Source organism: Artemia sp. Qi Xiang Cuo, chromosome 16 (genome assembly GCF_049724085.1).
Source record: "Artemia sp. Qi Xiang Cuo chromosome 16, ASM4972408v1, whole genome shotgun sequence".
NCBI classification, from domain to species: Eukaryota; Metazoa; Arthropoda; class Branchiopoda; order Anostraca; family Artemiidae; genus Artemia; species Artemia sp. Qi Xiang Cuo.
The window spans coordinates 10,448,199-10,466,320 of NC_142809.1; the positions used below are offsets into that span (position 1 = coordinate 10,448,199).

The following is an 18,122-nucleotide window of genomic DNA, read 5'->3' on the forward strand; positions in this document are numbered from 1 at the left end:
TCTCTATCAAGGAGGCACACTTGTGCCTCTATAAAGAGGCGACCCACCACAATGTTAAGCGATTTCAGGTCCTAGAGGTCGCAGAGAGACGGCGGTGATCGCATTTTGTAGCCGAGACTTAAACTAAGAAACGTGCAAAAGTTCATCTTCCTCCAACTTTCACGGGGTAAACTGGGCCGGAGATTTCGACCCTCGCACCACATTCTCCTGTTAACTTCGTACGATTCGGCTTAAATTCAAAGGCTAGGCTTTTATATGACCCGGAAGCTTATTTTCGAAACTTCAGTTCAATCCGATTACTACTTTTTTGTTTTCAAAAAACCAAATATAGCCACTTAACATTCATTTCTCTTTTTTTTTCTTATCCACGGCTACAGGCCACAGTTGGCAACGGATCCGGGTGAATGAGGACTAATTCGAAGCAGAATTTGACTTGTTAGGGCCTTTTGATATTTTCAGACCAAAAAAATTATCCCCCGAATTTACATGTACGAAAAACCTCGTTTTCCTATAATAGCCCATGTTAATTTTTCCCACCACAATCCCCCTTTAACGTTGTCTGATCAGGCTGAAATTTAGAGGATAAGCTTTCCTGGAGCCTGGGAGCTTATCCTCGAAATTTTAGCTCAATGTGATCACTCCTTCCCTGTTTTCCAAAAACCAAATATCAAGTTTTGTGTGGATTTGCTTGCGTCAAAAATAGATTCCCCTTACTAAAAAACAATTACAATTGTGTCTCTTTAGTGCAGCGGTCAAGACTCCTGACTGTCAGGCGGAAAACCCGGGTTCGATTTACGGTCAGAGGAAATTTTTCATATACTGAATTTAAATTTTAAAAAAGAAACTCAGTTTCTTTTTTATATTATTTGAAAAAACTACGTTTTCTAAAGAGTTAAAGAGGCTGAGTTACAAGGTAGAACCTTAAAACGTACAGGGATTAGGAGGCACAGTTGGGGGGCTGCCGCCCCCCAAATCCCCCACTTTCGCAGCCTTTAAATAAAAAAAAAGTTTTTTAAACTGAAAGTAAGGAGCGACATTAAATCTTAAAACGAACAGAAATTATTCCGTATATGAAAGGGGCTGTGCCCTCCTCAACGCCTCGCTCTTTACGCTAAAGTTTGACTTTCTCACAACTCTTTTTTTAAACAATAAAAACTTTAGCGTAAAGAGCGAGGCGTTGAGGAGGGCACAGCCCCTTTCATATACGGAATAATTTCTGTTCGTTTTAAGATTTAATGTCGCTCCTTACTTTCAGTTTAAAAAACTTTTTTTTATTTAAAGGCTGCGAAAGGGGGGGTTTGGGGGGCGGCAGCCCCCCCCCCGACTGTGCCTCCTAATCCCTGTACGTTTTAAGGTTCTACCTTGTAACTCAGCCTCTTTAACTCTTTAGAAAACGTAGTTTTTTTCAAATAATATTGATTAAGCCGAGAGGCCCTGATAATGCGAAAGTATCATTTTGCCTATACTGGGCTGCTGTTCTCTCTTTACTAGGTTATAGCCACTGTTGCACTGATACAATGACTGAAACCATTCTCGAAAAAGTGTAATGATGACTCTCCGGTGACAGCGTCTGCTAAAAAGTCATCCCATATGGAGGGATTTTTTATTCCTCTTTAGTAAAATGCTCCTTTTCAAGAAGTTACAATCTCTCGACAATTGCAACCCACAGATCTATAGTTAAAGATGAATCAATAGTGAAGATTCTCATTGACCTTCTGTCAATGTGCCTGCATATAGATCCTTATTTTACCGAAATGCTGGTAAGGCATTTCGGTAATAGCCAACACTTGGAGCTATTTAGAAGGAAACATGTTATGAAAACAATTCCTACCTCATAATATGCAGAAAAAGTATATTTTGTAGGTACTTTGAATATATTTTACCCCCCACCCCCTAACGTGCAAATATGTAACCCAAGTTATATTTTCCTCATGTGTTTTTTCGCTTCTTGTTTTCGCAAGAATTGATTCAATTTATGGATACACGGGCTGAAACAAGAGTGACACATGGCAAAATACATGGGAAATATATAATTAGGGCTATGTATGGTAACGGTATGGAATAACAGTTCTTCAGAAGGAGACCTGCTAGAAAAAAGAAAACACTTTAAGATTGCTACTTTTACGTCCATTTTTGTGTATTTGTTCGTGTTTTGACAACTCATCCTCAGCCCCTCCCCTCTCTATTAGTCTATAGTCGAAAGTTATGTAAGAAAAAAAAAACATAATAATTGATGAAAACTGATCCAAAAAGAGAGAAGAATGGGAAAAACTAGAGAATGTTAGTCATTGATACTTGCTTCATATTATAAAGAAAAATCCCATCATTTTTTAATTATATTTTTATATATAGCCTAGGACTAAATGACACCATTAGAGGGGGGCTGAAGATGAATTGTCAAAAATGTGAAAAAAAACATAAAATGAACATAAAAGTAGCGATTTAAGAATGTTTCTCTTTTTGTTCTAACATCTCTCGTCCTGGAGAGCCACTATTCTAGATATTTACCAAATAAATTTTAACAAATTAAACTACAACTTACTGATTTATGGTTAAATATGAGTCACTAGTTTTAGTTTCAAAATTCTCGTGTGACTTCGGTTTAAGTGTGTATAGCATGCCTCCCCCTTGATTAGCATCTCTGACGGCATTTCTAGTATCAAACAAGCATGAGCAGATGTGTCCCTCAGGTTGAATCAAGACAGATTTATAGTTGTTAGCTAATGAAACCGTTAATTTATATAGCAACTCACTAGCTCATAGTATCCCATAGTTATACACGATCAACTTTTTTCTAGAGAACTTTTATTTCAATATGCTCGTCTGACTCTTGTTTATAGACTGGTCCGTTCCTAGAGCTGACATAAACATTAAACTCGTTTCTTGGGAAGTTCCATCGAACCAGATCCAGGAGCAAAAATATCGGGGAAACAAATGACCTAAGTCACGATTAATGTCTGAAATTTTCCTGGCTGATGGTAACAGTTGAGTTTCTTTGCCGAATTTTTTGGGTTTACCCAGTTTTTAAGAAATTATCCTTGAACTTCTTCGAACTGGTGATTCAAATAAAAATAGTTCAAGGCCAATAGAAAACAGTACAAAAGAGTAAAGTAGAACAAACAATGCTTAAATTCTTAGTCTTAATGGAGGATCAGACGGATGTAAAAAGGATGTTATAAATGGGTTTGTGGAGGCCTGTAAGAACTTTGGAAGCAGGAAAACAATTTTTAGTGCCACAAGTAGGCTACCTTTTTTTTTTACCGAATTTTATTGACGTTTACATTTTTGCATTTTTGCCTGCCTTACACAGATAGTTCGCAACAGCCTTCTTATTACGCATATCTGGGGCATGAGCGTCGAAAGGTAATTCCCCAGGAGGAGGGGTGGGGAGGAAGTAAAACCAGGAGCTTTGATTTTACCAAGGTTCAAGTAGAAATAATTATCATTTTCCTTTTTTTATATGTTTGTAGTGTATTCCTGTTTCTTAAGGTGAGGTATTGTCCCCTCCCCCACCTCTACTAGTGCCCACGGTATTATAGTTAAATGTTTAATTATTAGTTTTGCTTATTTACTTATAAGGTTTATTTATTTACCAGGCAGGAACAGAGGAACCAGTTATTTGTTTACTTTGTTGGCTTAAGATGTTTAACAAATAAGAAACTATCAGACGAAATTTAACATTTTTTTTAAGTGGCTTGAAATTTTACACAGGAGGTTCTTAACCTGTAGTGGGGTTATTGTTACCTCCAGAAATAAGGAACATTGTAATTGGCTTACGAAAATAAGTCGTAGATTATTATAAGCAGTATAAGCAGCAATATTAGAAGTCCAATTTTTCCCATGGAGTCTTGGGAAAACATTCACTATCCACTATTCCTTCTTCAATCACTATTCAATATTCCTTCTTCAATCATTATTCACTATTTCTTCTAAGAATCTATTAAAACTATTCCTTCTAAAACAATCACTATTCCTTCTTCGGTTCTATTCTCCCAATGAGTATGTTTATAGGTATTTTTAATTTCTTGGTTTATTTATTGTTCAGAATGTGGAACTATATTTTTAATTATGTCACAAAACACTTTGAACACCGAATCCTGGCTTTAGAAGAAAGTATCAGAAAATAGTGGTACCGTGGGCCCTCCTTTAGGGCCGATCAAAACACTTTGAACACCGGTGTTCAAAACACTTTGAACACCGAATCCTGTCTTTAGAAGAAAGTATCAGAAAATAGTGGTACCGTGGGCCATCCTTTACATCCGATCATCCTTTAGGGCCAAGGCGAAAGAATGTAACTAAGCTTTTTTTTTACTCCTTCTTCTCAAAATTTGGTGAAAAAGAAGATAGTGAAGTTAAGATTTTCAGGGATATTCCATGCTCCTACGTCCCTTCCACCATCAGAAGCAATGAAATATGTACTTTTTCTGAAGAACTTATAGGGGAATATGTAATATAGCATCCACTAAGATATCTTTGACCCCATTGGGAATGCTGTTGTTTTCAAGGTTTGGCTCTCTCACTATGAGACCTTCGCTTAATGAAAAATTTCCATAGTGCTAATTTTTTTTTCAAATTTTAAATAAACTATGATTTTTTCAGCAAAAAAGGAATAATTCAGATTGTACGAACAGATTGCAGGGAATTTATGCATCTCATAAGAAGTGCTGCTAGCTCTAGAGCTAGCAGCACTAGAGGTGATGTGCTGATTGTAAACATTCTGGTGACTCGAAAACTTTTCATTCTTTTTACTGGCTTAAATTAGTGGCTGCACTGAGCAAATCATAGTCCATAATCGCCGAAAAAGAAAAAAAATCAGGTTTTTGAGAAACTACCAAGTAGCAATTATTTCCCATGCAATTTTATTTTGAAATCAGGTATTTTCATTCTATTCAACAGAATAATAATTTTGAAAATCTTCCGAGTACAAGATGCGTGGGCAGAAAATCGTAACATTTTATCGCAAAATGCTGCGTTTGGGACCGCACCGTTGACTAATAAAGGCTTTATAAAAGAACAAAAACCGTTCCTTTTGCGAAACAAATTTTCTTGAGGAAAAAACGACTCTCTTTGTATACTTGAAGTTTTGATAGAGTCAATATTGGATTACACGAGCATACTGTACCAACGTATATTCAAGTGAGAGATTCTTCCTGCCGATTCATCCTGTTTCCATATTCCCTGGCAACCCCCTCGCCATTACTAAAGAATACATAATTCCAATTCCTTATCCGAAGAGACATAGACGTACACACAAGCTGAGTATGCCCTTGTTTTAAAAAATGCAATAAAAAGTTGAGAATTAATAACATTCATACCTCGGAATTTTTTCTCAAAGATTTCATTAAAGTAAAGCGACCAATCTCTTGTTCGGATGGTTACACAACAACATATGCTTGTTTCAGCAAGAACGATATTACCCATTACCGCTGTGTGTGCACACAGGCTAAATTTTCGGGGACATTAGGGGCTCTTAGTCAGAAAGTACAAAATTCAGAAAATCTGTATCTTAAGGCTTATGTTTTCGAATTTTTCGGAAAAGACACTATGAACTAGTAGACCCTATGAACGATTAGACTCTATGAACAAAGAGACCTTATGAACCAAGTGACCCAATGAATAGATACAAATCTATGAACGAAGAGACCTTATGAACCAAGTCACCCAACGAATAGATACAAATCTATGAACGAAGAGACCTTGTAAATGGAGAGGCCCTATGAATTATCATGAGCCAACCTTTTATCCTTCTTTGCACAGGGTTGTGAAGTCAAGTTTAAGAAGGCCTAGCTACCTTCAAGATCGACAAACACCTACAAAAATTAAGTTCAGCTAACATCGTTACTAGCACCTCTTTGGCCTTTGTGGGCTAGGGTTGTCATATTACATTCCACTGTCTCAGTTTCCCCCAAAAACAAATAAATATATTGTTTTCCTGACTGAATTTCAAAAATGGTATAATTTAAATCCTATTTTTACGAATCTGTTCTCCTAGCCATTGGTTGAATTTGTCGAGCTTCAAATGGCTTCTTTTGGTGGTGAGTGTGCCAACAACTCATATTCAGAGTCATTCCTAGAGTTGGCGGTGCCCGGGGAAAAAGTTATTACAGCGCCCTCTCCCGGCTCGAATATAAGTGAAAATAGCCCGATCCAAGCGTCTAATGATTAAAAAACTGAATTGGTCACTTTTAGTCATAGTTTTTATAGGGACGCAGGCGGGACAGGGGGAAGGGGACTGCCCCCTCCCCAAATCCTAATTTTTCCAATTTTCTGGGCATTTATTATTCAAATTATCCAACAGGTTTGTTTTTTTATACATTAACCACCCTCCCCCCCCCCCCCAAAAAAAAGAATCCTGGGTATTTGCCTGGTTTTGTCACATCAGTAAATATTATGAGATAAGTAAACATTTGTGTGACAGATTTCCAATACGTGTAGCAATATTCTAGAAAGACATGAGGAGGTAAATTTTGTAGCTGATAACATAATTTAGCTAGGATGAAAGTTAATACATCACTTGGTACATTTTTTTTTTTAATTTTCTTTCATAGAAATAATGTTTATAAGAAAAAGCTGTTTCATGAGGAAATTTCACTCTTTGGGGCTGATTCAGGAATGGTAATTTTTATTTTCTTTAATCTTAATGGTGAAACGTTATTGTGAGAATAGATCTGCAAGAATTTTCAAAATTTTCAAGAATTTTCAAAACGAGCCAGAAACCCCTAAGAAAATGACGTCAGTTTTGCTGTGATGTAATTTTTAAGGGTCTCAGGTTTTTTTTTTAATTCCTGCAAATTTGTTTTTATAATAACAGTTTAGTATTAAGCCCAAAGGAAATAATAATTACCATTCCTGAATCGCTCATGGCTGGTCCCGTCCAGAGGCAGACCCCGGACCAGGTGGAAAGATAGTCTCAATAAATTCCTGGATATGTCCAACATTGCTGTCGACGAGGCCCCAATCTTAGCACCAAACCGGTCAACCTGAAGGAGCAGAGTTGCGACGCTCCTGCAACGCGGCAGGAGCCTTAAGTCAAAGTAGGGCATTCCTGAATCAGTACAAATGGCAATTTTTTCTCACTGGAAAGTTCGGAGTAGTTTTAGGAACATGTTTTGAACTTCTGGTTACTATGAACTGTCTCGCCTTTTGGCCCTATTAAGAGTAATATCCCCACACCTGAAATTGATATTTTGGCAAGACCCGAGGACACTAAACCAAAACAAGACCAAGTAGATTCTACTCTGATAAAAAATTCTCTATTTTAAGAACTCTGCAAGAACTGCTGAATGGTTTATTTCAATGACTGAATAGCGAATATAAGCACCAGGGCCGTATCCAGGATTTTCGTATCCAGCACCAGGGCCGTATCCGTATCCAGGGCCGTATCAGGCGGGCAAGGATTTTTTGGGAGGGAGGGGATGTTACAGAAAAAAGTTTAAAAAAACGCATACAAAATTTGTTAATATGCATTTTGTTATGTTTTCACGAGTCAGACAAACATTTCAGAAGGGAGGGTATTTTTCGCGGGCGGGTATTTTCCACACAGGGTGGGCTTTTTCCGGGGGAGAATATTTTCCGGAGGAATATTTTCCACGTAGGGGGGGGGGTTCCGGGAGGGGGTTACCGGGGGATATTTTCCGGAGGTATTTTTCCGCGGGGGGATGTTTTCCGCGGGGGTAGTTTCCAGGGAGGGGTTAGTCACTGGGGGGGGGGAGGGGGTAAACGCCTAGAACCGAAATATCTGAGCCTTATCAAATTTCTTAATCAAAGTTCCAGAAACTTGTCATGGTGTTAAGCCATTTCTGGCTGATGCACTTTTGAATTCTTCTCATCAACACCACCGTATCTGTTAGTAAGACTCCTAGAGGCTTAGGTCTAAATGCCCCAGCTGTGGTCATGCCAGAGTCAGCTTCGTCCTGGTCATGATATTAAGCCAGTACTAGCTGATGCGCTTTTTAATGCTTCTCGTCAATCCCACCGAGCCTGCAACCGTAAGATTCCTATTCGGCCAGGCATGAATGCCCACCTACATTTATGCCTGAGGTAGTCTCTTCCTGGCCCCAATGTAAAGCCAGCCCTGGCTAACATACTTTCGATACCCCTCATCATTCCCGCAGTGCCTGAACTATTAAGAATCAAAAGCTCGGCCAAAGTGTCTCAGCTGCGTTCAAGCCTGGGTCATCCTCATCCTGGTAGCAAATTTAAGCCACCTCTGGCATATACAGTTTTGAAACTTCCTCATCAGCACCACCGTGCCTGAAGCAGTAATATTTCTTGAAATTTAGGCATTAATGCCCACCTATGTCCATGCCTGAGTCAGCCCCATCCTGACTGCTACCTCTTGTTGATTCACTTTTGAATCCTCCTTATCGATCCCACCGTGTCTGCATAATAACATTCAAGGGCTTTATGCCTAAATGTCTACATGCGTTCTTGCCCGAGTCAACCTGTTCCAGGAGTCTGGAAAAGGGTGTTCAACTATGAATTAGAATGAATATGTGAAACATATAGACTTTTATTCTTTATTTAAGGGTACAGGAAAGAAAGTCCCATATATTTATGTTATTTTTTATGGTTTCATCTTAGCCTAAGCTGGCACATCGAGGCTCTTTCTTTTTTCTAACTCGGCTCGTTTGTTGATTTACTATAGGAACTTTATCTACCTACATCCTAGTGTTATGTCCTAGTCGTGTCGTTAACGATACACATTCTATACAGACTCAAACCAACTCGTTTGCGCAAATATTTGTAAAGCAATGTTTTTAAAATTATCCTCAAACTATTTTCTGTTTAAAATACATAACAGATGTCCTGAAACTTGAATGGCAAAAGCTTTTCACCAATTCCTTTCAATTTGTCTTCCCCTAAAGTAAATATTCCCATGTACGCCTTAAAAGCTGATTCCCATCTAAGTTCTTACAAAAGTTTTCATTATATCAATATAGAAATATCTTAACAACAGATAAGTCGATCAATAACATGTTCTGCGTATGAAGATATATGTTAGTATTGTGACGTAGAAGATTTCTCGAGCAGGGAGAAAGTTGTCTTAGATGATGAGGAAATCAAAGCAGATGACGTCCTGAGCTCGTAAGAGAAAAGAAATGACGCAGAAGTTGAGGGGTCTAAGACTCAAGTCCCTCATTCTTCCGAAACACGAAGCACAAATAGGAATTTTTTAGAAAAGTTTACTAATTTTCGACTCGGTTTTCGACTAATTTTACTAATTTTTAATAAGGTTTTGCCAATTTTCGACTCGGTCAAAAATTTCGGGGGGGGGGGGGGTAGGAAATAGGAATTTTGAGGCAAAGTAATATCGATGTCATCGTCATCGATGAAAACAGAACGCCTTGGGCAGTTTTGCCTTTAACATTATAAACTTTTATGCCAAATAAAAGTTGTGACAAATAAAAGTGTGATTATACAGTTGTGACAAACAGTAGACATTCAAGATTGTGTTCACAAGCCTAATACTAAGAATATAAAAACACTTTTGCCCCCCCCCCCCTAGACCCTTCTATCTACCTTAGTTCTACCCTAAGATGGACGAATGGATGATAGACTATCTATCCAAGTAAAATGACATCATTATTATATAGTCCCAAACAGGTCTATGCCATCTTTGTCTCTCACTAAGTCTTTTTCGCTGTCTTTTTTGGCTTTTTCTCCAATTAAATAAAAAAAAACAAGTTTTGTCAACTGAAAGTAAGGAGCAACATTAAAAATTAAAATAAACAGAAATTATTACGTATATGAGGGGGTTCGCCTCTTCAATGCATCACTCTTCAAACTTAATTTCAAAGTTTGTTCAAATTTTTTAAGAATGACTCCTGAGTCAAAAAACCCTTTAATTAGAATAGATAGCTCTTTTGAAAGTACTAAAAAAAAACTTTAGCGTAAAGAGCGAGTTATTGACTAGGGGACGAACTCCCTCATACACGTAATAATTTCTGTTCGTTTTGAGTTTCAATGCTGCCCCTTACTTTCAGTTGAAAAAAAAAATCTATTTAATTTCTGATCGTTTTTAAATAATGCTGGGAAATCCGGCACCTCCTTCATAGAAATGTCTCTTCCCCCATGAAAAAATCCTCCATGGAAAAATCCTGCTACTTAGTCTTCTCCCCCGACCCCTCCTCCCAACCAGAACAAATCCCTCCTGAAAACGTCTGTATACTTCCCAATAATCAATACTATATTAAACAATGGGCTAAGTTCATAAAAATTTCCATTAAAAGTTCCTCCATGGAAAGTTCCTCCCACGTAACCCCCTTCCATTGAACCTCCCCCACAAGATAAAATCCCCCGGAAAAGTATGTATACTTCCCAATAACCAATACTATTAGCACAGGCAAAGTAGCCAAAAATATGGGTCGACCCCAAACAAATTGCAACAGAAATTATTTTTATACCATATTATAGACAAAAAAACCTTAACAACATATCCAAAGTTGCACATTCTAGGTCGACTCAAAACTAGTTTTTTTTTGCTTTTCGTGTCAATTTTTCAGTTTTCCTAAAAAAATGAACTATCGGTAAATGTTCGTTTTTCTGTATACGAAGTACCGTCCTGTAAAATGAAGAGCTGAGCCCGAAAATGAAAGCAAATTTGATGTACAATGCACCAGAAAAAAGTTTCATAATCATCAATATGTGATTTTACACTTCACATCGTTGTGACCTCTTTTTCACCATACTATCAGAAGGCAACTATTCTGACATAAAATGATGAGCTGAGCCACAAAATCAAATTAACCTGATGTAATATCTACTATAAAACAGGTTTCATATTCATCAATATGCAATTTTTTATTTCCAGTTAACGCTTAATGTTAAAAGATCAGAAGTCAACTACGCCACCTTGATGACGTTCGTATGTAGTAAATAATATCAACGTTTCGTCCCATGGTTTTTCCAAGTGATCTCCCGGATAAAGCCGCAAGCTAAAAAGTCACAATTGAAAATTACCCCGAGTAATTATTTATTGAGTCACGTTAATGCACGGTTTTGATATCTTGCCATCTATAGATACAAAAAATTCGATGTATCTGCCACCTAACAATCTAAAAAAGTTTCACTTCGAATGTTCTCCTTTCCCATTGACTTGATATTTAAAGGTAAGAGATCATTTTTGCTCGTTTCATCATTTCAACCGAAGATCTACAGTCTGAATTGGTAAACTAATGTATCCGACCGTACGTAGTAAAATTGTTGGAAATTGATGTTGGAAAATGATGGCAACCTGATTTTAATTCAAAAATCAACGGAAACTGTGATAGCATTGCCAATATGTTTCCAGTATATGTTCGCTTATTTTTTACTGATTTTTCACCCACTTTTTTATATTGGTTTAATCAAATAACGAAAGAAAGTATAGGATGGTTAGACTACGTTTTACGGACGAAGAACGCTATGTTGGCAAAAATAGTGCCGTTTAGCAATCCTGTTGGGGTAAACTAAAAAAGGGTGTTCTCGAATGGAGTTGGAAAGATGTCTTAAGAGAAACCATAAAGGAAGTACAAAGTTCATGGGTGGAAAGTAAAGTGAAGGCCTGAACAGATAAGGGCGGAGGAGGATAATGCACAGCTATGTTAGTTTCAGTTTTCAGGTGTCAGGGAGCAGCAATAAGTTTTCAGTTGTAGCATTATTATAAGGGTCTGTAAGTCGAGTCAAGGCTCTGCCGACAAAGCCCCAATGCCTCTGCACCAAAACAAACTTGTTAGTGGGGGAGACTAATTTTTAGTTTTCTCATCATCACCATATATTTTGCCAATTGTCGGACATTACCGTTTCTAATTATGTCCACCAGCTTAACGTCCAGTTTATGAAATACCTCCAGCTGGTATCTATTCCCGGCCCAACATTCTTCTATTCGAAGCCTTCTCATTTTCACGAGGATCCTACCTTTTGAGAAATTGATGAATCAACTCTTCCTATGCCGGTAAGATGATTAAGAAAAATTCCAATAAGGGTAATGGTTAATACTAGTACAAGCAGTATTTTCGCAAATTCTGATGATAGTAGGGTGTATTACCAAAAATTAAAAATAAGCAGTTCATTTTTCGATGAATATACCAACTAAATCCAAAATTGAAGCCTAGAGGCGCCCTAATATTTCCTACATAAAATAGTGGATAATAAGTGTATTATTATTTGCCTCTCGCGTGGAAAATAGGTTTCTAGGAAGAAATTACGAGCCATAAACTTATCAAAGAAAGAACATACGCAGTAGAGTTTGTCACTCGTGTCAAATAGTATATTAGATATGAAATAGGCTAGTATTTCAACACCCTGTTATACATAGAAACTTTCCAGCACATAAGGGACAGGTTAATTATGTCCTTGTGCATCGAAGGAGATAGGGAAGACTTTTCCAATTATTAAGAAATAAGCTCAATATGCAAATCTTCACTTTTACGGGCACATCTCATATTGGGCCCGTATCCAAAGTATTAAGCCCGTGACCCCGATAATTCCAAGGTTTTTGTGATTCTCTCCACAATTTTGTTTCCATATGATTTCTATATATTTTTTAAGCCTAGCCTACTCCTCCTTTGCAAAACTAAAATTAAATGTATCTGCCCACCTCTTATGTTGAGAAAATCGAATTGTTCGAGAGAGATTAAAAACTGTTTTATTTTGAGTATTTGACAAAAGTATTAAAAGTATTGAGTTTTTATTCAATATATTGTCAGCATTTCATTTATTATAAAATAGAGAGGTTTTTTTTTTCATTCGTACACGGAAATATGAATATTTTTGGTTGCAGCTGGAAGACTCGAATTCAAAAATAATATTGAATATATCTACAAAATCCATAGAAAAAGCTTATGATATGTAAAATGAAACGATTTTCTTATAGTATTACCTTATTAAGTAAAATACTAGCACAGAGTTAGTAGTTGCTACGCATTGTTCTCGAAAATTATTTAAATTTGACAGATATCAAATGCATCCATTTCTTCTAGGCTCCAGACAAAGAGTTATTATGTCGGCTTTCGACAAAATATCTGACCACCTCGCTCAGGAAAATCAGATGGACAAACAAATTTTTCAGTCAAAATCTTGCATAAGCAATAGAGGAGCATGATTTCCGGTTCTTAAAAGTAGTTTTCTCAAGTAGAAGTAAAACGGCCTCTGAAAAGAGGTATCCAAAATAGCATACACTCAGTAAAACCTCACATAAGCGACAATGAAACAGGTTGTTTATTGCTGTTTGAGGTTGCTCAAGAAAATGTCTAAAATAGAAAACAGCTGTGAGTGCAGAAACGGTTTCCAAAATAACATACAGGACCCTACACAAGCAATAATTGGGCATGTTGTTTGTTGTAGCTCAGGCGCTTTCTCACAACAGAATAAATGGGAAACGGCTATGAATGCAAAAGATATCCCCAAAACAGTATACGCTCAGCAAAAACCTTCCTCAGAAAGTGCGTAAATGGAAAACGGCTATGAATGCAGAGGAGGTTTCCAAAATAGCATGTGTTCATCAAAAAGCTCACATGAGCGACAATGGAACCAGTTTTTATTGCTCAAATTTTTCTCGGAAAATGCATAAGTGGAAAACGGTCATGAATACAGAAGAGGTTTTTAAAATAGCATATGCTAATCAAAAACCTTAAACAAGTGATAATGGAATAAGATTTTTGTTATTCAGAAGTTTTATCAGAAAATGAGTAAATGGAAAACGGCTGTGAATGTAAACGAGGTTTCCAAAATAGCAAACGCTCATCAAAAACCTTAGATTAGCGACAATGGAACCAGTTTTTGTTGTTGAGAAGTTTCCTAAGAAAATGCGTAAATGGAAAACGGCTTTGAATATCAAAGAGGTTTCCAAAATAGCAAACACTTATCAAAAACCTTATATTAGCAATAATGGAACCAGTTGTTGTTGTTCAGAAGTTTCCTCAGAAAGAGCGTAAATGGAAAACAGCTATGAATGCAGAGGTTTCCAAAATAGTATACGCACAACAAAAATCTCACACGAGCTACAATGGAATCAATTCTTGTTGTTCAAAAGTTCCCTCGGAAAATGCGAGAAATTAAGAGGTTTTTAAAATAGCACATGCTAATCGAAAACCTTACAGAAGCGATAATGGAACAGATTGTTTGCTTTTATTCAGAAGTTTTCTCAGAAATTGCGCAACCCTCTTCCTCATCTATGTGAACGACCTCTACCGACTCTTTAACACCCCAATTACCAAGATGTGTTGTGGATTGTTTCACACATTTTACTTTCAGACTTCATTGGCGTTCACATCTGATAATCGAGAAGAATGTGTGAAATTTGCAGATAATACTACTCTAGGTTCTGCAGCTCTGGATGAATCATCCCTTATTCGAAGCTTCAAGCAATGACTGAGAAAATACTCAATTGGTTTTATGTAAATCAAGTAGCTTTAAATGTAAAAAAGTCATACCTTCTTATGTTTTTTCTCGTACAGGTATGAGCTGCCCCACAATAACTGAGCTTCGTACGCCAAGAGGCTCCATAAGTCGTTCCCCGGATCGATATGTACGATTTCTGGCAGTTCTTCTAGATGAAACGTTATGGTTTAAGTGGCATATTCAGGTAACAAGAGTGAAAATTTCCCGTGGACTTGGGATCATCCGTAGCCTAAATTAAAGCGATTATTTCCTTTTCCTATCATCCATCTTTTATATTTCTTTTACATTTATCCTTATATATTCGTTTATGTGGATGTCTATATTTCCTTCTGTACTTGCTTCTGTTCATCATTTTCATGACAAAGCGGTAAGAGTATTTAAGTCGACTACACACACTCCTGTTAATCTCCTAAAGATGAAGGATATTTATATTATTTGTCTGTCTTCGTTGGTGTATCAATACTTCTACGGAGATATCCCATTTTGTTTTTCTGGACTACTTAAACTTGTAAGGAAAGTAAATTTATACACAGTTCGTAACTGGGAGGATATGACGATTCCGGCTATTCCTCGGTTCCTTGAGATTTTGGTCTGGCCGTGACTGTTGGGCGTACTTAGAACTTTGTTTCTGCTGATATCCTGCAGTCAAGAACATTTGGTTCATTTAAGAGACAGATGAAAATTTTTTATTAAGGGTAAATATTAAATAAGTTTTGGTTGTTTTAGGATTTTTATATTTTTGGGTTGTTGGTTTGCTAGCGCAGGATCCTCGATGACGTAGATTTTTTTTCAAATAGGAGGATCGCCGTTTAGTGTGGACTATCGGTGAATTGATTTCTTTTCCTTATAGTTCTATATTTAGGCGTTGTTTAATATAGATATGCCAAGTTTCAACATTATTTATCTATTACAAGTATTTCATCATATAACGGGCCATTGATCCCTTTGGGATATTGTTTTTTGTTAATGTTATTATATGGCAATAAATGGAACTTGAACTTGAAAAACGGCAATGAATACAAAAAGAGATTCCCTAAATAGCATACACTCAGCAAACACCTCGCACCAGCTATAATCGAATAAAGTTATTCATTGTTGTTGGGAGGTTTTCTCAGAAAATATGTAAATAGAAAATAGAAAATGGCTGAGAATTCAGAAGAAGTTCCTGAAATTGCATACGCTCACCGAAAACCTCACACAAGCGACGATGGAACCAGTTTTGTTGGTCAAAAGTTTCCTCAGAAAATGCGCAAGTGGAAAACGGCCGTGAATGCAGAAGAGGCTTCTAAAATAGCACATACTAATCAAAAACCTTACACAAGCGGTAATGAAACAAGTTGTTTGGTGTTATTCAGAAGTTTTCTCAGAAAATGCGTAAAGGGAAAACGGCTATGAATACAAAAAGAGATTCCTGAAATAGTATACCCTCTGCAAAAACCTCGCATCAGCGATAATCGAATAAAGCTGTTCATTGTTGTTGGGAAGTTTTCTCAGGAAATATGTAAATAGAACATGGCCATGAATCCAGAAGAGGTTTATGAAATATCACACACTGAGCACGTGGAAACGGTTGCAGAGCAGATTTTTTCTGTTGGGGGAAAAAGAAAAAGGCTGTGGATGTAAAAAAAAGTTTTTTTTCAAAATTAAATACGTTTCAAAAGAGATTATTGAGGCAATCTTGGAGTACTATGTTGAAAATAAGGTTTCTGAAAATGACTAGTATCTTACTGCCATTTCATTAAAAAAATATATTAAAAATATATATTTATATTTTCTTTTAGAGAATCAGACATGGTCCAGAATGTCAATAATGACAATTGTTAACTGCATTATCGGTAACCATTAACGACTGTCGTTAACGGTATTAACCTTAGTTTCAAAAAAAGGTTTAAATCTTATAGTCGAAGCGCTCAGATAAACGACTTTCGAGTTACATTCTTCTATCAGCTCTAATACTCAAGGCTACTAGAAAAAAATTCCTAAAATAAACAAGGTAGGACAATATTTCAGAAACCTCCTGTGCCAATTATAAAAAAAATACGCCGCTTTCCGATTTATAAAAAGCATAAAATGAATATAGCCTATATTATTACAGAAAAACAACATGCCTTGGTAAACCTATGATCAAAAAATTAAAACAGATTTAGGTTTAAACAACCGGCTGATTTATAGTCCTGGTACCCGCGTCCTCCCTAGAGGACCAGTTTACCTCAAAGTAATTTAAGCTTAGAAGATAAAATTACATTTGCCGACGCATATTTTGCTGCAGATATTTAACGAAACTATGTACAGAAACAATATAATTTCATTATTATTACCTCGACAAATTTGTGTCCTGAGAGTAGAGCACATGTTGCCTGTGTTGTCGTTGCATTGTCAATTTCTTGATCAAGCGCCGTAATATAAATTGATTGGAATGCCAAGTGACTCTGAAACAATTTCCAAAATTATTAAGAGCATATAAAATAATCAAAAGAACATACCAGTTTATATACATGTTTTCCCCTGTAGACTATGCTACACCTGAAAAAAAAGAATCCCTCATGTTCTGCCATGCTATGTGTTAGAATCTTGTGTATTTTTTTTTCTCTTTAGATTTCGGTTTGAAAACTACCATGAAATAAAGCCTTATTACAACCGCAATGCATTTGTATTATGCCTTATTACTGAACAATAACATACCATGGTACACCCTTATGAAAAAAGGAAAGAAATGGTAAACCGTAACATAAATAGATTAGAATGCTAAGTGACTCTGAAACGATTCCCACGAAGCCTAAGAAGTAACAAAATAAGGGCATATATCCATTTATATATAATATTATTCTGCCAATTATGCAACAATATCTTCGGTGCCTTCCTTCCTCTTGAGGGATGAGGGGGATTTTCGTATGAAAAAAGAACCCATATTCTGCTATGTTATGCATTTCTGTTTTGGTTCTAAACTGGAACCAAAATCAACATTTATTTTCTTTGGTATCCTCCTTCCTCTTTAAACAACAACAGTTTTGCTAATGACATGACGCAATACTATTTTAAGATCCATGCTTAAACAGCTACTGTGTTTTGGTTATGCTGTTGCTGCTGTTCCTAAATTCTCAGTATGCAACACCTATCCTCGACTGGAGACCAAAGCTTCAGAGTATCATCAGTGCTTCCACTATCACCAATTTTTCAGGGGTTTTAAGAATATTCCCAAAAGGAAAATTGGGCTCAGCAAAACCCCTGCGAAAATTAACGTTCGCAAATGCACGAAAGTTAAGGCATAATATAAATCCTTAATTTTTGTCACGGTCATTTTTGGGGAGATTTTGGAAAACTCAATTTTCTTTTTGGGAAATTTGGAGAAACCTCCCAAAATTTGGGAATGGCGGAAAAACTGACTAGCGTTAGTGTTCCCCACAAGACCAAATGGAGCCCGAGGCCGGATAATACCATTACCAATCCTTCATTATAGCCTTGTGCTAAACATCCATCCCCTGCAAGGGCCAATTGGAAACCGAAGCATTGATGCAACCCCTTCATTGTGCTTTTCTTTCCATCCATCTATCTCTTGCGAGATTGAATAAATAATTAAACAGAGCTTTTATTTCTTTCATAAATGTCTCTCTGGCAATGAACAAAGAAAATTATATTAGTCCATCATTAAAAGTTTCTCACCTTTGACATTTGGGCCATGTAAAATTAAAGTTTTCAAGTTGATTGTCTTAACGAATAATATAAGCAGATAACCCCGGCAT

General features: G+C 36.7%; 1 protein-coding gene across 2 annotated transcripts in view; it reads right to left on the minus strand.

Annotated features, from left to right (window-relative positions):
* Nucleotides 1-18,122, minus strand: part of LOC148942553 (rho GTPase-activating protein 45-like) — a 311,254-nt gene that overhangs the window by 52,066 nt on the left and 241,066 nt on the right. For both annotated transcript variants that reach the window (XM_089102066.1, XM_089102067.1), the window contains one exon: nucleotides 16,701-16,811. In XM_089102066.1, the coding sequence (XP_088958192.1) occupies nucleotides 16,701-16,811 (111 nt within the window). The remainder of the gene's footprint in view (nucleotides 1-16,700; nucleotides 16,812-18,122) is intronic.